Here is a 26,094-nt window from a genome sequence, read left to right on the forward strand (position 1 = left end):
GCGTTCTTGACAAGAAACTCACGAAGTCACAGGAAAGCCTGTATTTTTATTTTTTGACAGGATGAGGGAAAGGTGTTAAATAAAAGCGACTCATCTAAAGAGAAAAGGCAACAAATCAACAACTAGTTTTCACAGTAAAAATGCATCAGCTTCGTAGTTTCATTTGAAACCAAGAACAAATCATGAAACGTCATGAAAATAAGAAAAAAATCTCCTAGAGTGATTACTAAATGAAGTTAAAATTACCACACTATGATCAGTAAACCCCAGAAGAAAAGCAGATGCCTTGTATCACAGATCCTACATTAAACAGTATACAGTTAAAATAATTCCATAAACTCTGTATGTTTGGCAACGTTGCACATTTTCCCCCTAAAAAATACAGTGTACAGAAAAAAAAATCTCAGTATTCCCAGTATGAACTCCGAAGTGTAAGCTCAAAAACCAGAAGTTAAAGATCAGCTAAAAGGATTTTAAATTATTTACAAATCCAGCAGTTAGAACTATCATAATGGCTTCATTTCCATCCTTGTAGTGGCTTTCACTCTTATCCAGCAGCATCTGCAGTAGATATCTCTTGAGACATCTTCATCATTGATCATCTGTCATTTTAAGCAATTCTAAAAGCGCCCCAACAGCTCCAAAATAACCCTTTAAATAAGACCAGAAAAACAAAACTAATCAAACTCCCAAATCAGACATATGCATGAACATGTAAAGCCCCCCATCTTAGTAATGCAATTAAAAAGACCTTTCTTACAAGATTGAACCTTGATGTGCCAATCTTTTCTGTATCTGAACTACAGCATAATGTGATCTTTAAGTCCAAGAGAGCGTTATATCAAGAAAAGTCTTATACAGTTCTCTAAAACCATTAAAAATATATATATAAATATATAAATATATAACTACAGAAAAGCTATAAAGATGCTGTATGAAGGCAGCGTAGTTTCCCTTATAAACACAGCCATCTGAAAATCCCCTTAAAAACATCTGCCAAAATTCATTCTAGTTGAGGTTTATATGGAACAGCCCACAGAAGAGCACGTTTGGTACTAGGACCAGGAAGCAGACTAAGATGTGCAACATTTAGTGCAGTATAAATACCACAAGATTAGTGGTCAACCCAGGAAGTTAATGAGGGGTATTTTCCAATGAACTCATAATGAAATTATGCAGAACTTAGCTTGCGCTTTGAAGCAACATCGTGGAAATTCTCCCCTTCAACTCCCTCAAAAAGTCAAAAACAATAAGACCTTTTCCTTACCAACAGAAATTCAACATATATTTCCTTACCTCATGCTCCAAAAACAGAGCTTTCAGCTGTCCCTTGGACCAGTAATCCATAGCATATGCTAGCACCTTCATTGAAATCATATTAATTCTGAGAAAGTTTCCAACAAATACCACTTTGTCGATGTTCTGTAAAATTGAAAAGCAGATCAGCAAAAATTAGATTCAGCTATGCTATTTCTCTCATTCAACACATACTTCTGCCTCTACTATAAAGTTACATGGGTATTTTGAGATATGCATGTTCTCCAGACAGAGAAGTCTCAAAATAATTCTAGTTATTGACCACTACATATTAACATTGCAAGAAAAGAAGTTTTATTCCAAACAGTGAGAGACTGGTAAAACAGATGGGGAATTTTTGCTTAGAAGCCCATGACCTAAGCTTCCACAAGAGTATCGAGGGAACATTAGAAATATATCCTCCAGAGTCCTCTAGTGAAGACTAACAGCAAAATCCTGCCAAGATAGGAATTACTAAGGGCTATATTCATACAACTCTATAAAGCCTAGCACTTTGTACACTTTGCTCTGCAGCAATCATTTTGCTACGAAGTGCAGTTCTGTGGTGTCCAGCAAGTAACATACTACACAAACACCTTCACCTGAATGCCTACTACTGGAGAGCAGGGATACCCAGATGCAAACATTTATTTAATCTCCAATGACTTGGAGTCACAATTGTGATTACAGTTCTCAAATCAGACACAAGATTACACATTTATTTACGTAACTCGGGGTTATAGTAATACATCCACTTAGACCCTGCAGTCCCATCAGCATGCACCTGTATGCTTTCCTAAGGATTTACATTGCTCATACTAGGAAATTCCCAAGCTTCACAAGGCTGCTATTAAAAATGGCCAAAAATACTCTGCATCCTCTGACAAGTCAGTTTTGGCTTTACAACTCACAAAGAAAGATAGAAAGAAAGGATACACATGTAACTATTTTCCTGCAAGTCAACACCACCAGATTGATTAGAACTTGTCTGAATTTCATTCTCATCAAAATTTTTTCTAATGAATATACACAGTAAGCTACTGTTATCAGAAATTCAAGCAAGAAGAACTCAACACAAAGAATTATTAAAAACTTAAAATAATAGTCATATTTGTCTACTAGAATAGCAGCGTGTATTAACGTGCAAGTTTCCTATCCGCTCTATTTTCCAACATTAACAATCTTTAACTGCGTGAAATCAAGGAATTTCCTATATGCTAGAATTGAAAACAGCTTTAGCATTTTTTAGGACTTAGAAAAATGAGCTACTTTATCTCTTAAGAGAGTCTTGCCATCTTACTTTCAAATTGTTCACAGCTGAAGTATCTGAAGTTGAAAGAAAGAAGCCTTAAACTCATAAAGGCTAGTGATGAAATGCTTGCCTACGCTAACCAAATATAACATCCTGGCGAAAATATGCACTCTTCCATTCTGGGGTTTTGGCTCTACTATTCAACAGCCTTGCAGTAGAAAACTATAGCATACCTTTGAGTAAAGTACATATTACATACTGGCCAATTTAATTGAACACTGGAATTTATATCAATGATGCAATAAGAAAATCCATCCTGCACATATTTTTGCAAGAAGGCTTGTAAAGATGTCTACATGCTCTGCTAGTATGAGAAGCGTAAACCAAGAAGATTGGTTTCCTTTACGTTTATCTGTTGTGCCTAGAACAAACTGTTTCAAATGGTGTGCAGCCAAACAGTTTCAGACTATGGAATTTTTCTACTCTCCTGCCAACTTCGTGCAAGTAAACTTTCCTTTGAAGTTCTGCAGGCTGAATATTTTATTTATTCCCCAGCCTCATTTTTTCCTGCACACATGCAAGTCATTTTCAACACAACATTAAGGATGCAATCACTGAAAAAAAAATTATGAAAACCCATGCTTCAGGGCATAAATTGATTTTGTCAAAGTGAGCTTCAACAAAACCCTAATCTAATACATACAGCATTTCACAAAATAATATCAAATTCAACTGTTTTCTAAGCATACAGCTCCCACTTGGCTATTTCATTCACCAGACTTCTGGCAAGTTAGAGCTGTATCTCACAAAAACAATTTAGGTGTCTGGAGTATTTGTTAGAACAATAGCTTTCTTTGAGGAAAAAGTAACGCTATCTAAAGTAGCTGCCTTGTAACAATACACTACATTTGAAGTATTTTCAAAGGATATATAAAGCCACTGAATTAAGTTTTCTTTTGTTAAAGTCACAGAATAAATTTATTTCTCAAACGTTAGGCAAATTTTACTTTGATGTTGTCTAGGATGTGAAGCATACTTAATATATCACTTACTCTCCTCCATAAAACGCTATGGATCACATCTAGTTTTTATATGTCTGTCCACAAAACATAAGTGTTAGCAACTTTTTCACCATGACACAGAAGCATTAGTTTCATTAGTAGCCTATTTCCTCCTCTGAATGCATCGCATGTGGTTCCCTGCTGCAATTCTCCATGCTTTGATAGCCCTGTACAATGCTGCTTGAACTCCATGCCACAAGGCAACACTGTAAAGAAGCTGAAAGCAAAGAGAAGACTTGAAAGAGAATCATCAGGACTGAAAAACTGCCAAAAACATACGGAGCCATTTTTCACAGTGAAGCAAGGTTATCAGTAACAATTGATATGAGCACACACAGACGTTTGCCTGTTCAAAATATTTTATAAGTGGCTCTAGAAAGGATATCAGCAACAAACATTTATCGGCATACAAATTTAATCACCAGAATCAAACCAAGAAGTCAATGGTACAGAAATGCTGAAGAGATTTAGCAGCTTGAATCAAAAACGGTAGATGAAATTTGAGATTAAGGAAATGGAATGAGATGGAGATGGGAGAAAGACTTGGGTACTCAGACAAGTTCTAGATCAGCCACTACCACTCAAGTGAGGCTGTGATTAAGTGAGAAATTATTAATTACCTGCTATTTCTCAAAACAACAATGAAAAAAGCACCCAATGAAGCAATCAGATGGCTTATCATATGGTCTGGGAATTTGTTTGGGGTTTTGGATTACCTCTTCTAAAAATAAAAAAAGCACTTTTTCTTTTTAATGGAGAACACTGCAGAGCTAAAAACAGCAGTGTGTGGAAAAAAAAAATCAGACAAATTTCTGGAGATCAGACAGAAAGAGAACCATTACCATATAATAATGAAGGATGGAACTTACAGATTAAAAGAAATTCCTACATATTTATAAGAAGCTGTAAAGATGTACTCAACAGCCCATCCTTAGTTACCATGTCTAAAGAAAAGAATGCAACAAGCAACTAACAGGGGTCTTAAGTTAGAATAAACTGTATTTTCTCTCGATCCAATATAGTAAATACCATAACTACGACAAAATTTAATACAAAATACAATTCTAATCCATCACACTATGGAAACAAGCCAAGTAAAACAATCTGTCATGGTATAACAAGGTCTGTTATTAATTAAGAGGTGATATAAAAGCATTAATTTAGATTACAAAGGCATGCATATTTATCACAGTTTGAGAACAATTGGGCAGCTCCAAGTATCAATAGATTTAGCAGAGCTTTAAAGCCAACTGTTCTGCCCTCTTCTCTACTTCTGAAAATCAAAGTACCTTACGTTTTGCCTCAAAGCATACATGACAAATCCAAAGAGCTAGGAGAGATCATTAAATATATACCTATTTTCCAAGGTACATATCTACCATAAAGCAATTTGAATTTTTGTATTCTGATAACATTACTCCATTGTTGCTAAATAGCTTAAGTTCATAGTAAATACACCATCTTACCTCATTCAGTGCACACATGCGAGCAATAGAACCAATGTTGTTGGTGATAGTAACCAAAGTAGCTCTGGCCAAGTCCTCTTTACTGATAGATTCTCTCTTTTCTTTACTCATCATATGGCCAAAGCTGTGGGAGAAAAATCATTCCTTTTAACATGAGGTATTTAGGAGTGCTAAAAGCCCTTAGAAACATTATTTAATGTTTCGCTTGGCTTTGATATCCGTTATCCTTAGACATAATGAAACTTGAAAAGTGATCATACTGAAAATAGAAAGAAATAAGATGCCTCTTCATTAAGTAACTGCAATTCAATGAAAACAAACTGCAGAGTACTGCTTGTATCTGTTTAAAAAAAAAAAAAAGGGTAAGAAGTAGGTGAGAGATCCAAGGACAAACTACATGATACATTCAGAGTGACAGTTCCACATGGACACAGTGCATAGTTCAGGGACTATGCACTCAGTTCAACATACACAGTAAGTTTCCTATAAACTCCTTGAAAACAGCTTATTTAAAGTGTACCTTGAGGCTACAGCAGACCCTTGAAGGCCAAACCGCTCATAATCTCCTCCGTAAATATCCTTCACCAGTTTATCCACATTGGTGCTGTCTCCTTTTGCAGCCATTTCTAGTGCTTCTTCAAATGTCTCACAGCCAGTCAGCAAGCAGCAGAGGCCCAGGAACGTTCCTCCTCCCAGGCTAGAAAAGCACATTTCTTTCAGATCAGCAGCTTGAACTAGCTTTCAACACAGTTCTTCAGATTCTTGCTTTCAAAATGCTCTACGCAACTACCAATGGTAATACTGCAGCTCTTGAAGAAATGAAGAAAGAACCCTTTACTGAGCTCCTGCTTGACAGACATTCATAGTTCTAACTGAACCACTCTTTCTAATATCTAAATAGAAATGCTTAGTTGACAATATGGCTCAATCCAACTCTGCAGTTATTTGTCTGCTATTGGTGGCACTCCAGCAAGTTTTCTTTGAATAACAATTAGCAGCCAGCAGATCACCTGAGTCAAGATAAGAGAATAAATGGCAAACAAAGCTAAGCATCTCTGCTGAAGTAAGTAGCTAAGATGGATCTTGTCCCCCTGGTAGTGGAAGGGAACAGTCTAGTTGGATCCTGTTCAAAGCAAAGCATCAGCCCAGAACGTCTGCCTTAGCCTCCAGAGAACTTAGAATAAGGAGAATCATATCATTTGAAAACCTTGCACAGGATGAAGTGCAATATTTACAGACTTTAGGAGGGAGTGTTCTAACAGATTATTAACTCATCATTAAAATCCTACTGTGGACTCTGCTGTCTTTACAGACATGAACTTCAACTTACTAACCTCTAGATACATCCTTACTCTTTCTTAACCTTTGATAAAGTTTACTTATTGGCACAGATCACAGTCATGCTGACTGGAGCCAGTGTAAACAAGAGGACCAGTGAGACACATTTGCACTTCACAAAAATCACAGAAGATTAGACAGGAACACTGTTCAGTCAGTGCTGTTAGATTATTAGGAAGGTCTTTCAGAACACAGCCAGTAGTGCTCTAATACATTCAATATCTGAACAGTGGGAAGCTGACATCAGCCATGAGACAGTATTGATTTCACCATCTGTAACAAGTCAGCAACCCACTGCAGTCATGTTTTCCCTTTTGTAATGGAAAGGACTGAAAGCTCATCCACTCATACTGAAAGGGCCATGGTTGAAAAACAACCAGAAATGCAAGAAAATCAAAGCCTCTTAAGTTTGTGTTACTTTGTATTATACAGAAAATGGCTCACGTCTACATTTATGTTAAAGATATTTTAAATAATGCAACAGAAGTCACATGTACAGTCATTTGCAGTGAATATACATATGAAAAACTTTATTAATATGTACCACGCCCTGAAGAACAGAAAGCAGCTTTGGAAGGGGCTATAACAAATCCAGAGCTCCTCTGGTTGTTGCTTTTGAAGTGGACTTTTTGTTTAAAGTCCTCATATTACTAATATGAAGCATACCAATGAGGGAAAAAGTGCATGGATCCATGTGTGCTTTTAATACTAGTTGAAAACATGCACACCCAGACTAAAATGGTTCCTACATCTAAGCATTTACTGTGGTCACATCTGTGAGCCAACTTCATCATGTCTCAAGCTGTTTTGTGACCTCAAGAGCAAAATTCTGCACCTACGCCACTGAAGGTATCCCAAGCTCTTCAACAGAGAGACCACATCTTAATCTTCTACTGAACACAGGCCAGAGGCCCTTTCAACTCAGCTGCATCTCACAAATGATTCCAGAAAGCACTAGCTGACACCAGCAGAAATCACACCGATGCTCAAGAACACAGATAATCAAATTCTAGTCTTTATACACTGGCATTCGTTAACCTACCAGCATCATCCACAGTCTACTGCTATCAATAAGGAAGCAAGGTCCACTAAGATCCCTCTGCCAAAATCCAGTGGTAGGAGGCAATTCTACAAAGTTTTGCTGTACTCTGGATACACATTCTAACTATTAAGCAAGAGGTTTTTGCTCAGCCCAAATGTTTTTACTTTACTGCTGTGGCTAATATGGAGGATCAAAGCGTAGGGAAAACATTTATATACCAGGACAGCTCTACTTCAGTAACTCACAGCAAGAGACAGGAAGTAGAGAAGAACACCAAGAAGAGATTAAGGCAGCTCTGAAGCTGAGGGGATAAATTATTTCACTGATCCAAACCCTGCTCTGACAAAAACCTGAGCTATTTCCAGTCTTATTACTACTGAGATTTAGAAGGCATGGGAAGATGAACACAATTTGGAGCTGCATATACAGCCACTGTCTGCTTCTATCCGTTGAATTACTGAGCAAATAAATATTTACCTGGATCCTGTAACTCTCTTGTAATTGTCCTTAGAATACACAGCTAGGATGCTGACTCCTGAGCCCATGTTAACCAGCAGCATCGGATATGGATTATCAAGGCAGTAAGGCTTCTTCTGGCACTGTTCAGGATCTGTAGGATTTTCAAAATAATAGCACTCTGGTTGGCCATTGAAACCAACAGAATCAACATAAAGCAGGCCCTGGATCAAACAGTCCAATTCATCCAGTTTGTGGAGTTGCAGATCAGCAATCTGGAGCAGAACAAGAAATTAATAAATATTTCTTAGTATAATCCTACACTGAGAAGGAGAGAAAGCTCTGATGAAGCATTTTGATCACTTTAATAAAAAAGCATCACGCTATTTAAGTAGTGCAAAGGTCTAAGCATGAAATCAAAAGGAAATGGTATCGGCCTGACAACAGGTTCCTCTCAAAACAACGTACAATGCAGCACTGCCCTTCAGTTCCTTTACCTTCAAAATATTCCGTGCTTCTCAAGCAGTCCAGGAAATATTTCCCTCTCATTTACTGTCTGTGGCAGTAATGTCTTCCCCTTTATCACCATCCCAAGAGAGATGCCCTCTGAAGCTTCAGGATAGCATCTGACACTGGTGGGTAAAAATGCAATCCTCAGGACGCAAAGTGCTTTAACTCATCATCCAACTACATTTTCCCAGCAATTTAATGCAGTGTTTGATAGAACGAGTGAGGTCAGGAAATTGCAGTTAGACAAGAAGATAATTCAAGCTTTACAAAGTACACATTCTTATAATAATATGAATTAGGTATGCAGTGGATTATGCACACAAAATGTTATTTTAAAGCATTTCACCAGTGATATGAAAGCTGTTTCTTTGAATTTCAATCAGTATTTTAAAACACCTCAAGAAAAAATACAGTTTTCCACCAAATGTTGGGAATGCTATCTAAAAAGCAAACAAAAACAACCTCAAGCACATGCCCCTCGCATAATGTTTATAGAAATTAAATGCTATCAGAGGGCAGAAAAAAATTCTTAGGGCTTAAAACAGAGATTCTTTCAGATCCCACAGGTCACCCAGGACTGTGCTTCAGCAGACAGTCCTACATGTCACAGCACTCTGTTTACCAGAATTAGAAATTAGACTCATTTCTAGAAATAGGATATGGTGACAATCTGTAGGAAGCTTCCTTTCTAGATGACACTGAGTTCAGAATAGAAAAATTGCTCATCCAAATCCTGAGGTCATCTGTATCTTCACATCTGCACAAAGCATCTCATCTGCTCCACTTCTACCAGAAAAAGCAACAGGGCACTGGCAGCAAGAAGGAGCTGTACAGCTTGGAGCTCTTCTCAAATATTTGCATATTACTACATTTTTTTTTTTTTTTTAAACAGCTAATGGTTTATGAGGCTACTTTCCCCCTATTTCTAATTCTGGAAGCTGTATTAAGTCACTATAAAGAGAAGTTATTTCTGTGGAACAGGCACAGCCAACAGGTTACATTCTTTTGAGCTATTTAAAATCTCTCCCCTCAAGTTTTCTCACTCATGCACAGCTCTAACTTGTCTGGACTGAAAGCTGTTATACTGTTGAGGTCTGTCCTTCTTTTGTGTGTGCCAGTACTCAAAACCATAGAAGAGAAATAATACAAGACAAAAACTAGCAAAAAAACCCCAAGCAGATTAAAAGACCTCAGTGCAAATCCAGTTATTCATAGGACAACAGACACAGATGGGGGTCATTTCTTGTGCATCAGCATTTCCTCTGCAACATTTCAAATATCTCTGTGGTTTTCTTTGTTACCATAGGCTACACAAATTTCAATTGCAGAAGTGCAGTATAAAAGACTTGAACTATTCACCAGGCAAACAAAAGGAATAAGCACAAATGGAGAGGTGGAAATTAAAGGAACATTACAAAAACCTTAGGACTATTTTTGCAAACACCTTGGATTTCAGCTAATTCTTGCAATTAGAGGAAAAACCTTCAACTAAGGGTCCTGTGGTAAAAGGGATTAACACAGTAAATGATTCACACACTTCTTCCCCAATGTTACATACAGTCCATAAAGTCATGACTAGTTAGAGGCTGTATTTGTTTTATTAAAACCCACAAGCGTTGCAAACAGAATCTTGCTCCCAACAGCTACACCGGCTACAGTAGTTCTCTGGTTGAAGTGCTTCAAAAGCCCCACTTCCCTCATTTACTCTATTAAATGTATGAACTAGATGCAGCATGACAAAGCGTGATCTAACAGAGATGCATTACACACAAAGATGCTGTGAAACAGAAGCCCACAACACGAAGAGTCATTAACAGATTTATGGCCCTTTCTGCCTAAAGCTCTGTCTGCCCTGTGGGCCATACAACCACAGCCACAAGTGTTACACTTTCACCACTACGGAAGCATGAGTGCTTGCACAATACCAGCAAGCAATACAAACCTAAAAGAAAAACACTTCTGGCATCAGAGTAGAAACAGACAAAATGCTTGTTTCTACCAACTCTCTGCTCTGCCCACAACAGAGCAAGAAGTTCCTTTCAAGCATAAGTTTTATTAGGTCCAATCTTCCATATACAAGACATTAAAATTTACTTTGGTTTTTATGGTTCTGTGCTACATATAATAGCTGATATACTTTAAGGAGAAAAGCCATATGCTGCTTTTTTTTTAACGTATGATTTGCTAGAAAACAAAGCACCTTTCCTGCACAGTTACAACAATGTTTCTCATTTCTGGAAGGCTGGAGTCTGGCATCAGCATTCCACACGTATGCCTGCCCTCAGAGACCCACAGGCTCTTCGCCCATCCCATCTCCGAGGCTCTGGGCACAACAACAAACCACCAGTTCTTTCCTCCCACAGCACCAATCAGGACACAGTTGCAAGAAACACAGTAACCCAGCCTCATACAAGGAGCCTTGCTGGAGCCAGGGCCACAATCACTTCCCAGTCCCTTTCACTGTGTATAAAACTGCTTTTTCTCCATTCGTTCTTTGCTCACAATGACCGAAGCAGCTCAACTGCATCACAAAACAGATGTGCCTGTAAACATCATAACTAATGGATGAGAAGCCTTACGTTTTTTTTTTTTCCTGCTACATCACCTGACCTCACTCCACTCTCTTCATCCATACCTTTCAGCTATACGAACCATCTCCCTGAAGGGAGCTGAAGTTTATGTGCAGAAATGCAGAAGAAAAATAGAAGCTCTTTAATTAAGCCAATTTTCATTGGATATTTTTCCTACAACTTCTTACAAAAATGTATTTGTAGATATTTTCCAGGCCTTTACATCCGTTGGTATGAAGGCAGACAGCATACTGTTCTACTTCACCTGCTCAGCACTCCTGCAATCGTATTCAGCATGCATCTCCTCTAGAAGAGTTTTATGTCAAAGTGCTGTGAGAGGAAAAACAGCAAAACAGAGCAGTATGCTGGGTCCTGAAGGGAAAAATTAACATAGGAAAACCATATATACATTTTGTAACTGAACTATTTTTCTGCCTTATGGCTCGACCATAGAAATTTCTCTTTCAGACTGCTTTCAAATACTGGGGGAAAGAAGGAAACAGAACACAGTGGACCTCAAAGAATTCCTCAGGACCTCCAGAAGCAGGAGACTCAGGACTTTAATTATTTCAAGATCTGGATGAAACACAGTAAGGGAGTAGTGATTGCTTCCAACTGACAATTTGAGCCTCAGCAACAAACTCCTAAAACAGCTTATTTCAAGGATGTGCAAAAGGTTCCTTGTTACCATGCACAGACCAATCCTAAGGAAAATGAAAGCCTGCCTCTAGTTTTAAACATCTGAGGAGCACTGGAAAACAACACTGCCTGCTCAAGGCTTTTTTATAATACGCTCAGAATCAAGCCAGCTTTAGCTGTATTCACATATCAGACAGTATGATTGCAACTCAAACCTAGTAAGATCAACACTGTGGTGATGACAGCAGGACAGCTGACAAAGCCTTCCTGACAAAAAAAAGCCACCACTGTCAACTTGCTGCTCCTTTCAAGTGTGGAATCACAGGAGTGGAAGACTTGGGTCATGTTTGTTTGTTTTCATGAGCATGTAAATATTTTGACCTCAGGCAAGGAGAACACCAAACATCCCAGCTCATCTTCAGATGAACTGAGGGCAGCCATGACCTACATGCAGACTGGAAAAGCTTCATACATCAACATCAGTACGCATAATCAGTATGCATACATCCCCTCAGCTTGTGAAAGGCTTCATCTCGTTGAAAATTCAAATTCCAAGCTCTGGAATTTCAAAAATTACGTGCAGTTTTGAGTTCATCTGGTCTAGGAGTTCAAATGAGGAATAGGAAAATACTTCTGAAAGAAACTGTTAGAACTGCAAGAACTTGCAAGGTTTTAATTATCAGTTACAACACCCTTGCTCACTGCATCACCTTGGTTTTTATATTTGTTCCAGGCTTTGCTCCCATTTTTTTTTTTGTATTATATATAATAGTTCAGTCTATCTTTGCTTTTCATCTCCCTCCCAATACCACTTGTCCACTTTATAATATGTACTTTGCTTTATGTTTTGATTGCTCTGACCTCAAACAAAACCCCTGCTCCCAAACCTGCTCCATTTTGAGCTCTGATGCAATACTCCTCCCAGCTTCTTCCACACCCCGAGGCTGGAAAACATCCACTCAGAATCAAGAAAGACAAAGACTAATGCAACTAAAAGGTCAGCATAACATCCACTGAGGCAGAAGAGAATGCAGGACACTGCATCAGCTTTGGGCAGTAAAGCACCAGCTTCACTTTACATGCTCCACAGCAGACTCCTTGTCCAGGTGGCTGAAAAGATGCATTCCCTCTTTCAACAGAGAAAAGATGCACACTGTCACTCTCCACTGCCCTTTGAAGTTTCCTAGATTCCTGCAGTGGCAGTAATGGAAGGTATCAGGGCTACTTCACCTGTTCTCTAGATCCAGACTCTTAACTCCAGCCCAGTTTCCACACTACAGTCCAGCACCTATAACCCCCAGCAGAGGTTTCCAACCTCCTGAAACAAGTGAGATGCAGCATGATCCTTGCTAGTCTTATGCCAACCTAGAGTTACATAGCTCACATATTCTACAAAACAGGGCAATGAGTTTACTTATAAAGATGAATACTGGAGGGCAGGTTGCAAAGAAGACTGAGCGAAGCTCTTGTCAGTGGTGCCTGGCATCAGGACAGGAGGCAAAGGGCACAAACTAAAGCACAAGAGATTGCATCTGCACATCAGTAAACACTTCTGTGCTGTGCGGGTTGCCTACAGATGTTGAGTAGTCTCCCTCGTTACAGATCTTCAAGAGCCACCAGGACATGGTCCTGTGTAGTGTGTGCTCTGGGCGTCACTGAGCAAGGCATGGACCAGATGGGCCCTAAGGTCCTACCAACTTCAATCACCCTGTGAAATACAGTCTACTAATCATCCATAGACACTGTTTATGTCACAAATGCTAAGGAAGGAAAAGGTTCTTTTTCTCACAAGTTTTTTTTCTTATAGATTATAAGGAAGTTCAAAATCCAAATTTGTGCTGGTAACAGACTTCCTCTTCCACCTTCCAACTTGCTTTACTAAGTGACTGGCTTTTGGCTCAGGTCCTGCTTCCACTGAAGCCAGCAGTAAAATTTCAGTGGAGCCAAGTCAGGCTCCCCAGTTATCAGGCAACAGGGATTTTGCAACAGGGCAGGCTTAGAGAGAGATCTGAAGAGTCTTTTCTTCCTTCATCCCCCAGCCATCCTTGATCTGGCTTCCTTTACAAATCTATGCGATAGCCTAAGAGTTTATTTCTCACAATGGCATGTGGAAGTGTGAATGGCTGTGAAAGTAACGTGACTGTTATCACAGAAGACGCAAAGAGCATAAGAGCTTTATATTACAGGTACATGGGGGAGTAAGTCCATGTCCTTTCCAGACCTAAAGAGGCAATATGGCTTAAACATTTATCTCCCCTATGAAGAAAGGCTAAGTGAACTGGGTCTGTTTAGCCTTGAGAAAAGAAGACTGGGGGGTGGGACCTGATCCAGGTCCATAAATATCTAAGGTGTGGGGGGCAGAGCTGCAAGGCCAGACTCTTTTCAGGAGTGTGTAGAGACAGGACAAGGGGACACGGCCAGAAATTGGAGCATAGGAAGTTCTGCACAAATGTGCGCAAGAACTTCTTTATGGTGAGGGTGACAGAGCACTGGAACAGGCTGCCCAGGGAGGTCGTGGAGTCTCCTTCTCTGGAGATATTCAAGACCTGCCTGGACACCTACTTGTGTAACCTGGGGTAGGGAACCTGCTTTGGCAGGGGGGTTGGACTCGATGATCTCTGGAGGTCCTTTCCAACCCCTATTGATTCTGTGATTTATAGAAGATGGGAAGTGACAATAAACGGTTGGAGAATGGAGGGAGAATGATCAGAATAAGCTGACAGATTCATCTACGGCTTAATTGTACTGTTATCTAAACACGACATCGAGCCATAAAGACCAGTTACAAAGGGAAGGAAAAAAAGAAACAAAGAACCCCCTCACATATACACAAGAAAAAAATAAGCTGAAAACAGTTTTTTCAGTGAATTACTTGTTGGTGCTCTTCAGTGAGCATTGAAGTATAACCACATTATTGGTAAAATTATTTCATTGGTCTACTTTAATGAATGCATTCACTTTTCCTACTTCTGAGGGAAGCATTCAGGTCTTAGGAGTGAATTAAGTGATCTGAAGGCTACTGATCATTATTGCTAGCAATCATCACACAGTCTTTGACGACTTTTCCAGGTCTGTTTCTTCCAACAGCATGCATCACAAGACAAGGAGGTCAGTCAGATGATCAAACCTACTTGGCTCTGTAGGTTTAGCTGCCTTCCCATGACAAAATGTACAGTCTTCAGGAAAACAAAATTTTACTTTTTACTTTTTAAATACACAAAAGCAATAGAGGCGTCTAGTAAAAGCTATTCAACTTACTCAGAGATCCAAAATAAGACACCAAAATAAAAAAGTATGAAAGTATTTGCTTGTTTATTTTAAGGAGAAAGAGAAACTGCAATTTTAGAAGCAAACTTTTGGGTTTGAGTACATTATTTTATAATACTTGGATTTTTTTCCATCCTAAATCTACACAATCCTAAAAGCATTGCAAACATTTAGAAATACTATGAAAGACAAACAACTTAAAAGCACGTGCATAGGGAAAAGGAGAACTAGAACAGAACTACATTATCTCTCCAGCCTTTTCATGAGTTTCTTTGCACTTCACCAGATTTCTTCATGAAATTAACTTCTAGAACCATGCTTCAGTTTTTCCACATTCTTCTAACAGAAACAGTAAGATTTAAAGCCTCCTCACTATAAGGCGCTATATAATATCGAGTTCTGCAGCAGCAGGATATTAGGCTTGGCACTTGTTCTCTACTTCTATAGGTACATTAAAGTGACCAAATATTTGGATTAAGCATTTTAAGACTTTGAGTGCACTTCTACTGATGAAGTTGACACTGGACAACAGCTTCAGAACACACTGAGATGGCTAGCTATTTTAACAGAAGCTGATCTGGCATGACAATTTAAGTGCTCGTACCCAGGCCACTTCGCCCTTCCAGAGATACTTAACAAGCAAACCCTCATGTAATCGACAATATTTTGCTTCTGTAATACTCCATGGATATCAAAGCTTGAGCCAAGAAATGTTTGTTTTAAAAGACAGTGTGGACTGAGTAACTGCAAGAAAAGGTGTCCAAAACACTCACCTCAGGTGTAAGTGCACTCCACCAATTGCACAATGCTGTAAAATATTCCAGACAGCCTTTATTATAGTGTTTTTCCTTAAACTATCTGCACATAAGCGCTGTAGCACACAACATACGATTTATGTCCATAAGTAATCAGATACGAGACCTCATTTTTGTACAACAGCTAGCCACAACTTCAACTAAAACTTCCAGCACTGCATCCAGCTGAACTTGGTGAGACTGGTGCCTCACTGAAAATTGCCTATTTTCAGCAGATAAGGTCAAAACTACGCAGAGAGATGTCTTGCTGCAACAGTAACCAAGTAACTTCCAGTTCAGTTCCACAGCTAAGGGAACAAGGTACGCACACTTTCTTATTAAGGAAGCTACTCCAGCTTGTATTGCATGACACGAAAAAGAAATTTGGTAATACTTAGCACTCAAAAGGAATAACCAGCCTCTCCAGAAAGCCATAAAATAACCTCTGATTGTTACTAGATAATGTGATCTGAATCATCCCTGAGCATATGCAACTGGAATTAAGGCCACACTAACTAGTGCTAAGATTCACCTCAGCCCATGGTGCCTGACATTACCTACACAATGCAAAAAAGACAAAACCTGTCCCTTTTGAGAACTCAATCATCAGTAGAGCCTAACACATGACCTGCAACCAGCCTAAAGGACAAAAAACCTGGTACTAGCAGCAGACAGCTACAGCAAACTGGCTTCTTTCATGTCAAATACATCACTTACTGAAAATCACTGCACAACAGAGTTGGAGTTCTTGCTCATCTCCTGTAGAACTCTCTTCCCTTGAGGAATTGGAGGCTCTTAGTCACCTGATAGGTGTGGAGTATTAAAGAAAAAACCTGCTTGTATTTCAGAATGCTTGGAATTAAAAGTAAGCACAAAGTCAAAGTCTGTAATTCAAAAACAGATGTTAAATGGGCATGATAGCTTTCTATACAGAAGCAGTTGCAGATAAACAGCTGCTGTAACCTGTCACCCCCAGCAGCTACCCCTCACCATCAACATCAGGTTGGAAGCAAGCAACAGAAGTGCCAGAACTGTCTAAGTAAATAACTCACATTAATCTTTGCAAGAACACTCTGGTACAGGATAACTAGCATGATAGGCAACTGCCCCCCCATAACTTCCTCAATGAAGTCTCAAAGCTATTGTAATACACCCTCAGTTGATTACAAGGCATCTGATCACCACAGCAATACTCTTCTGTTTACTCAAGACACACAACACAGTAATAATTCAGGTAGGATACACATTAGCCTCCACATCCTCTCTTGCCTTCTCCATGTTCTCAGCAATTCCAGCAATTAGCAAATATGCATTGATATTGTTAATCATAAGAATTCTGATGAGTAAAATGTGTTTTCTCTGCAAGTTTTAATTGAGAAAAAGAATCACGATTGGTTTTTTTTTCTTTTCCTTTGCAGTCAGGTGCTTCCCATTGAACCCACACAAACTGTTCACTTACCGTTCTAAAGTCCTCCTCAAATTTGTAAGCTCCACCTCCTGTGGCACAGAGCGTAGTATGCAAACTGGAGAAGTTCTTTTCACTACCCATCTGTATGAACCTGTGCATGGCACAGCTGGGAAAGCGGATGAAGTGCAGGTTTCCTTTGCGCCCACACATGGTCAAATTTTTCAGTTCTAGGTGGACATCACGAATGCCAGTTTTACCATAGGCTGTATTGGAGGTCAGGTATTTCCTAATGCTTTTCAGGTTTTCCACCTCCTCTTGTTCCTCTTCTGCAGTAATGTCCTTAGGTTCAAAGTAGACCAGTTTAACCAACGTTCCACCAATATCCATTCCAAACCATGGAAACGCTAAGGATGGGGGGTGTGGGGAAGAAGAAAGAGAAAGCCACCATAAATACACAGGTTAGCCACAGCACTTAAAATATTTGTTGAATGACAATTCAGTGACAGTTACAGTATCAGCATCTGCACCTGAAAGCCTGTGGTGACTTACGTGTCCAATTCACATGTACTACATCCTAAGATAAGACTCTATTAAGCCTCAGTTAACAAAAAGAATAAAGACAGTCCCAAAAAATCCTTCTCTGAAAAAGCAGGTTTGTAGCAATACAAAATACTTTTCCCAAGAAAACACTTCAGTCAGCACCTTTTGATAGTGCACATCCACAGTATTCATCCAGCCTGACTCTCAGCTCCAATTCTTAAAGTAAACTAGGGGGGACACAAACAAAGAGGAGAGCAACATTCCTTGAGTCACACTCCTACTGCTTCACGCCTACAATTCCCCCTCTGATACCACAGAATCACTGAATACCGATCAGAATTCCCACAACTGCAGTGCTCTGAAGAGCAGCACTCTGTAACTCTCCTGTTCTGGCAGGAGTCTTTCCAACCCACCAGAACTAGAATCTCTGTTACAACTCTTGCACATACTGGCAGAAAGTTTAAAACCCATCGACAGTCAACTTCTCTGCTGGTGTGTGCATTAGATTATCAGACAGTTACACAAGAAATGCCATTATTTGCTTCTCAGCACGCACATGCCACAACCTGAATCAGGTTGGTTTGCCTGCTCTGCTTATAAATACACAAGTTACCTGGCTTACTATTTAAAACTTCATTAAGCAACGAGAAGTGAGAATCTTGCACAGGTACTGCAGAAAGAAACAGCTAGCAGCAGTTAGGCAAATTTAAATCAAGTACTCAAGAACAGCAGGCATGCAATCACCTCCCTGCTTGCACTAAGAAGCAGGCTGACATGATAGAAATGCAATCTTCCAAAGCAGGGCATCCCAAATTAGTGCTGAGGTGAACTGCAAACCATGGACACCACAAGCATTACTGTTTTTTTTTCTGCTGGTGAACCCAGCTATAAACAACTTGGGAAAGGATTTGAGCAAGCATATCAGATACTGATCACACTTCTTTCTCAGGTGATCACAGAGCAGCACTAAGTTACTAAATTTCAGGCTGAAAGAAGCTTAGAGTCTTATTTCCCACCACAAAGAGCTCAGCCAATGCCTCATTCTTGGCTAGCTGGCTGAGCAGCTCATACGTCTCAGGATATTCTATGTTTCTAAATTTCACAATTGTTATTACAAACAGAAGAAAAAAAAGTGAAAAACCTTTCAGTGCCAGATGCTTAAAACAGCTGCTTTGTTCCATTACTGTATACCAAATGATGGAATCATCAATTTCTCCCTGCTTTCCATAAGTACAGGGAGAACATACAGGGAGAACATACAGAAAGAAGCTCCCATGAAGTCACTTGCTTGCTGTTCACTATCCTTACGAGCACCAACTGCTATCTATTGTAAAGCCTGTTTAATTTCATTTTCCACTCCCAGCAAGCTGCAAGATGCGAAGACACTGATAAGAAGCCCAGCTTGAGGTTTGGTACATGGGGTCCCTGAACCATAAACAAGTGTTTTAAAAACAGACTTCATTTTGATTATGCAAAAGACTTCACCATGCAGTAACCTGTAACTCAATCACTTTTAGAATTATAAGAGAAATATTTAAGTAAAAATAATCCAGTCACACCGTACTGCATTATAACGCAGTGGAGCTCAGGACATCAATCCCATTAGAGATTTGCACAAATCTTTGCTTAAGCTGCTGAGAACTTTAATTACTTGTCACACTGAAACAGTAAGTCTCTTCCACATAGTATGCATCTTAATTATACAAGTAAAAAGTTTAGTGTTCAAGTGCAGCATGACTGGACTATGCCATGCAGACCTAAACTAACGCTAACTAGAAGCAACATTCCAGTATATTACCTTGCGGACATAAATTCTGCTACAATCCATCTACATCAACAGCTGCAGATGGATTGTAGCAGAATTTATGTCCACATATTTAAGATTTAACCTTTGAGAGGGAAGAAGCATTCCTTGCTCTTACCAAATACAAATCTGGCAATAAAGGCGTGAGCACTATAACTTAGAGTTACCCATAAATGACTGCTAAGACATTTACATCTTTGCTTCCTGAGAAGCCATAGTTAAATCATTAACAAGTAAGAACTACCATTAAAAAAAAAAAAAAAACAACAAAAAAAACTACTCTCAAGTTATTTCAAGCCAGTACAGTTCTTGGCACAGGTACATGATGCTCATCTAGAAAAGAAACGGAAATACAAAGACTTTTTTTTTCCAGTTTATTCTCTGCGGATCTAAAGTCCTTTCATTTTGATGTGAGCTAAATGGTGAGCTGCAGAGAAAAAGGACATCACTCCTAAAACAGCAGCAGTTTTCTTCAGCACAAGTAAACAAAGAGCACAAGATCAGACAACTGTTACTTCAGTCACATGGGGTAACAGCTTAGAATCCTTCACACAGCTGTTAACACTGCAACCTGGCTCCAACTCCCCTGCAATAAAGGAGACATTTTGACTCATTAACCAATTAGGAAATAAACCAAGTGTCCAAGTTGCTAATAAGCTCTGGTGACATTCACATAATTTCCTCATAACTGGAATCACAGTAAAAACACTTGTGTATCCCAGTGATTATTTTAACTCTTAGTTCATTGTAGCTTTTGTAACCAATATACCTCTAAACAAAACACACCACTCAAGCACCATTAGATCTCCTCAGCACCTTCAGACAATTCTCTGTGTACCTGCACACTCACTGCAGCTAATCTTCATCTTCTCAAAGACAGTCTGCAACATGCACAATGGCCCAATGTAACCTATGACTGTGGAGAAAACAAAACTGCCTTACTGTAATTTTGTATTGCAGCAAGCCATAAAAAGTGGTAACGCTAAAATGTAGACCTATATCTCATAGAACTGATACAGAAAGCATCAAGATGAACCACGTGCTCTTAAAGCCTACCATAAATCAAAGGCTTTGCTTATCTTCTTGTGAAAATGCGTTCTCTTTATGTTAATAAACAGCACCAGCTACTTATTGGTTTGTTACTGACAGATAAAATTCTTATTGGTCTAAAACCTAGCTGCAGAAGCACGTGACAATGCAAACTGAAGGTATCGCCAGCATTGCATAATGAGGTAATCTGATGCACACTAACAGCTGTGCTATCTAGGGGAAAGGTCCACCCATGAGAAATTCCACGACACACTTCACCTAGTTTTTTTAGCAAACTTTGAACAGCGTGAACCCATAAAGCTTTTCTTATAAGGCATATTCCATCCAGAACTGAAGACGTTTTATTTTTCAAAACCCTACAGTTGACATACTGTTTAAGGCAGAGAAGAGGGGAAGGAGCATCAAATCCTAACCTGCTCCTCATTCACAATTCCTCAGGGGAAGAGAACTCCTGTGTCACTCAGCAACAGTGCCCTGTTAAACGGGTTAACAAAGGGCAACCTCCTTCACGCATTTAAACAACCACAACACAAAGTTGGCTCAATCTTTTTACTCTCCAAATCTTACAATGAGATTATGCCCGATTCCTTCTTCCTATCAATATATTTGTGACCGATTTCCAGCAATTCCTTCTTCTGCTAAAGCTGTCTCAGCTCATACATTTCCCCTGGCAAGACTGGCATGACACCTCTGCAGCCCTCACTGGGCACACCTGGCCAGCTTCACTCAGCCTTTCACTAATTAGGAATTTCTTTCCCTTTTCCCACACTTGTTTTTTTTTTTTTTTTTAATCTCTCTCAAGCAAAGGTACAGTATCTCAATATTTTATCAGTATCTTAAATGGCGCTATCAGCACTCTTTGCTATCTCCACCATGAATATCTCAGATAAAAGACCTTAGGTTCAGCTGTCTTTTTTCCTCCCTCCCTGACTCATGTGATGAAATCCTATGATTTCATTTCCATCTCATTTCCATAGCTTGATACACTGGCAAGCTAAGAACTTTCCTGCTTTAAATGGGGCTGGAAGAGTGGAGAGAAAGCCAAAGCTAAAAATAGAGGGGGGGAACAAAAAACAAAACAAGAGTCATGGGTCAGATGGGCTAACATTCTCACTGCTGCTTTCCACTTAAGACATTGCTAATGATTTACACATATTTCAGTTATTCCTTCCCATTATACAATTATTTTGAGTGATTCAAACCCGGCTTAAAATGGAAGTTTTTGTTTTCCTTTGAATGTAAATAGAATATACATCTTTAAAGATTAATTTCAGCTGCTTAGCACAGGAAGTTTTTCCAAACATTGCAGATCTACAGCTAAATAAATTCCCCAAATGTTAAATGACACCTTCCAGACCATTTTCAGCAGTGAAGTCTTGCAGAACACCTGCCTGCTCAGCAGCAAGGGAAAGAAAAACCTTCGTACCAGAAGGCAGAACTGTTTGCCAGGCAGGTGTGACCATCCACACATATGTACTCTCATTACCACAAACTGATTTCTGAAGATAGCAGTGAGAGACTGGGTCACTACCTGATCAGCACAGTTTCATGGAAAACCAGCTTACCAAATGCCAACCTCACAAAGCTATAAGAAACAACTATCTGCTGAAGAGAAATTCCTCACCAGCAACCAGCTTGACAGCGCCCAGCCCAGTGGCACTGACAAGATTTGTATACATTTCCCATTCCTCCTGGCAAAGCACAACCTTGGCAGTACAGCTGGAATGCAGTTGGATCTCACAGTAACGCAGGCCACACCAACCAGCTCAAGTGTTTCCCATCAGCCCCATTCTTCAGGCAACCCTAGCATCCATCTACATGAAAACCAGCTGGGGACCAACATTAAGCAGCACTGCACCAGAAGTCATTCTTAAGATTAAAATCCTGTGGGATACTGCTCTACTCCAGACCAATTTTCAGTTGCCAACACCACATTCACTGTGCTGACCAAAACCATCTCATTTCTGTACTCTCCATTAAAATCTAGACCATAATTGTGGCACTCCATATTTAACATCACCACTAGGTCTTACGCAACAAAAAATCTGGGCTTAAGTAACACTGCACAGTTATGCTGCACCCAAGCATCACAGATGTAACAATGTCAATATTGGCCAAAAACATTATTTGCTCAGAAGCAACAAGTAAGTGTTCATAAATTAACCACAGAAGCTACAACATGCATTAGCTGTGAAGTCATGACACCCCTGAGCACACATTCTGTGACCTCTACCTATTGCCTACTGACTTGGGGCGAGATGCCAGATATTGCTCTGGAGAGCAACCCCAAAGTTTCACTCTCATCTAAGAAAAGCAATCCAATTAAGGCATACAGCTTCTTCTTTCCTATGCCTGTCATAGGTCAGAAGGACAATGAAGCAGACCCCAGGCTCCCCCTGAGCACAGGCTGAGCAGACAAGAACACGGGCTCCAAAAAGAACATTCCCTTCTCTGAGAGGAAAAAGGCCTGAGAATGTAGAAGACTGTCTCACTTTAGCAGAAAGCAAAAGCACTCAGTATTTCATCTGTAAGGATTTAAAGGAATTGTTGCTACAGAAAGATAACTTCATGTGTTGGAATATTGGGAAATACTAATTATCTTCCTCCCCACACAAAGCAAACCCCGCAATCAATACTCAGGGCTTACACATCATGTGGCAACCGCACTGCATTTTGCAATGTGTCCCCGAGCACAGAACAAACATCAGCAGAGGGTGCAATTAAATACAAAAACCAGAAAAACGGGACTATATAGTGTGTTCTAGAGACGGATACACCTACAACTTCACAACACCAGAACTGGAGTCAGATTTAATTAACTTTTTCAATCTAAACAATGCCTTGTCACGCTTTCCTACAAGAAAATGAATGAATGGCAAATTTACTCCTGCACATAAATGAAAAACCACAAAATCAACAAGAACTTATGTCTCTTATTTAGCAAAGAAATACTCCACAGAACAGCTTTTAAGAGTTCTGCTCTCACCTGCTGCTCCCATCCCCACCTTCTCCAGAACGCCCACAGCCGAGGGCTCAGCTGTTGCACATTTCAGGCAATACAGCCACTGTCACCTGGGTCTGCACCCTGATTAGCTTTTTTCTTTTCCCCTCAATATATGAAAGAAACCAAATTCCTTGTTCTATCTGGCTTGAGTAACTACACAAAAACATACAAGTCTTTGCTTTGCAACGCTAAAAACTACTCTAAGTTTGAAATGCAAGTTTATATCCTCTTACTTGCATCAAATAAACATGCAGCTTAATCCAAGAGCTGCAGCTTTTCTTCTTGAATGAAAATTTGAAGCTACACAAGAACTCCATAAGAACAGTTCACACTAGAGAATGATGTGGTCACCAACACGTTACATTTCGTAGGAGCCCACAGCCACGTTAATTTTCCCCAGGTAGTGCAAGAACTATGCAATTCTGCAACAAAAGAACGTGCTGAGGCAAGGGGCATGCAGAACTTAGCAAAAACTAATCTGACAAGCAGAAGGCACTGATGAAGTGGCCTTGGGAAAGCTGCATCCCTCCAAAGCTATTTCTGACTTTTTATTCTTCTCAAAGAGATGCCTGCATACATTTGTTTCAGTATTAAAGAAAAAACAAGCAAGCAAAAACCACAAAAAAAAAAAACGAAAAACCACTCTGAGTAGTGGAACACATAGCGCTTCATAATGAACAGAGATGTCCCCAGGTTTGGCAGCAGGTAGCTGCAAGCATGCCTCTATCCCTCATTACCCTTTCAGAACATGCTGATCTCGGAAAAGGAAGGAAACGTGCATTGGTTCTACTTGAACGAACAGCAAAGTAGTGTGCCCACAGCAGGGTGCTCCCTAGCTGTGCTGCTCTGCTGTTGGTGCCTGCCCGGGCACTGCACAGCAGCTCCATACATGTATACATGTTAACCACGACCAAGCAAATGAAGCACATTGCTTCCTAATCGCCGAGCCTAACACAACGAAGCACATCAGAAACATAGATGTCACAGCCTTAAATCACGAGGCAAATCCACTGACACCTCCCAGACTAACGAAAAGCCAGAGGCAACGCTCATAAGCAGCACATCACCAAATCAGTTTCTGCTTGTGCGTTTCTCCAGCCCGACGAAGTAGTGCAGAGCTCCCAGCACCGCTCTCCCCTCCGCCCACGGCTCAGCGCGGCCGCTACTTACAGCGCTGCTTGTGCGCTATGAGCTTCATGGGCGCGTCCGGGAGGCTGCTCGGCCGGCGGGACCCTGCTGCCTGGCTGCTGCCTGGCTGCGGGGGTGCCGTCAGCCCGCATTCGTGCCGGGCCGCCGCTCCCCGCCCGCCGCCGCCCCATTGGCGCAGGGCGGGGCCGTGCCCTGCCTCCGCCGCCGCATTGGCCGGCACCGAGGGCCTTCGCTCCGCCCGGCCGGCACGGGAGGGGGGGGGCCGCGCTTGGGGCGGGAGAGGGGCTGGGGCAGCGCGGGGAGGGCTGCGGTGCCGGGGGGGTGGGTGGGCGCCGAGCCGCGCCGCCGCGCCCATCACTTACGTGGCCTGTGCCGCCGTCCCGAGTCCACCCTGCGGCGCAACCTGCATTTCTTGGCCGGGGAGCCATGTCCGAGCGGCGGCGGCTCCGGGCGGAGCAGCAGCGGGTGCGGCGTCTCCCCGCAGCCACCGTTGCTGAGCGTCGGGCCCGCAGGGTGGAAGCCGTTGTGCAGCAGCCCGCCGCGCAGCGAGCAGGAGGCGGCGGACGGTGCCCCCGTGGCGGCCGCGGGCTGCGCGCGGAGCTGCTCCCCCATGGCGGCGGTGTCTCTCTCCCCTTTGTCTCCCGGCTCAGCTCCAGCGGGGCGCGGCGGAGCCTCCGCTCACGCCGCCAGCAGCTCCGCGCGCCGGGGATGCGGCGCCCGTCCGCCCTCTCCCCCCTCCCTCGCGGGGACGGCGCAGGCGTGGTGGCGGCCGCGGCGCGCTGCAGAGGGGCGGCCGCCGCCCTTCGGCGGGAACGCGGCGCCCCCAGCTCGCGCGACCCCGGCACCTGCGGGCCCCGGGCGGGCGGCTCCCGGCGCCTGTCCCCGCCCCGCGGGTTCGCCCCCCGCCCGCGGGCACGCCCTGCCTCATGCGGAGCCATCGGGGCAGCGCTCCGCTCTGTGCCCGGCGTCACGTGTCCCGGAGCGGTCGGGAGCGACGCGCACGACCTTGAGCGCGGCCGACCTCGCGTGTTTTCCCTATCTCGGCGTTCCCTGCGCAGCGCTGCTGCTCGTCCTCTAACCGTGATTTATGGCCCGGCGGAAAAACACATTTTCTGAATGGAATGTAAAAACATCAAATATCCAGCGGCTACAGATATACAAATACACAGTGACTACGCTGCGGCATCGCGTATCCAGCCGCACAACGCTCGGTCGGTTCTGCCCCATGCACGAAGGTCACTTCTACACAGCCGCCCGTCGCCGCACAGATGACGGGCCATTATAAGAGCCGGTCGCATAGCGGCTTTTCCTCACACCTACCACTGACACAGGACACGGGCCCTGCACTGCACACCAACTTCACCACAGGAAGGTTAGTTGTACCTGGCCCCACCCAGGGATACAGCAGTGCAGCCCAACAGAACAGCCTTGAGAGGGATAATGTCAAA

General features: G+C 41.6%; 1 protein-coding gene across 1 annotated transcript; it reads right to left on the reverse strand.

Moving 5' to 3' along the window:
• Nucleotides 1-591: 591 nt before the first annotated feature.
• On the reverse strand, nucleotides 592-25,258 carry PANK1 (pantothenate kinase 1; the record flags this gene model as incomplete). Its single annotated transcript, XM_079536190.1, has 7 exons — nucleotides 592-651; nucleotides 1,297-1,422; nucleotides 5,076-5,199; nucleotides 5,596-5,772; nucleotides 7,933-8,186; nucleotides 17,151-17,503; nucleotides 25,009-25,258. The coding sequence occupies 7 exons, from the start codon at nucleotides 25,256-25,258 to the stop codon at nucleotides 592-594; spliced, it is 1,344 nt and encodes a 447-aa protein (XP_079392316.1).
• Between the last annotated feature and the right edge of the window lie 836 nt (nucleotides 25,259-26,094).

This window comes from Tetrao urogallus (assembly GCF_951394365.1).
Source record: "Tetrao urogallus genome assembly, chromosome: 5".
NCBI lineage: Eukaryota > Metazoa > Chordata > Aves > Galliformes > Phasianidae > Tetrao > Tetrao urogallus.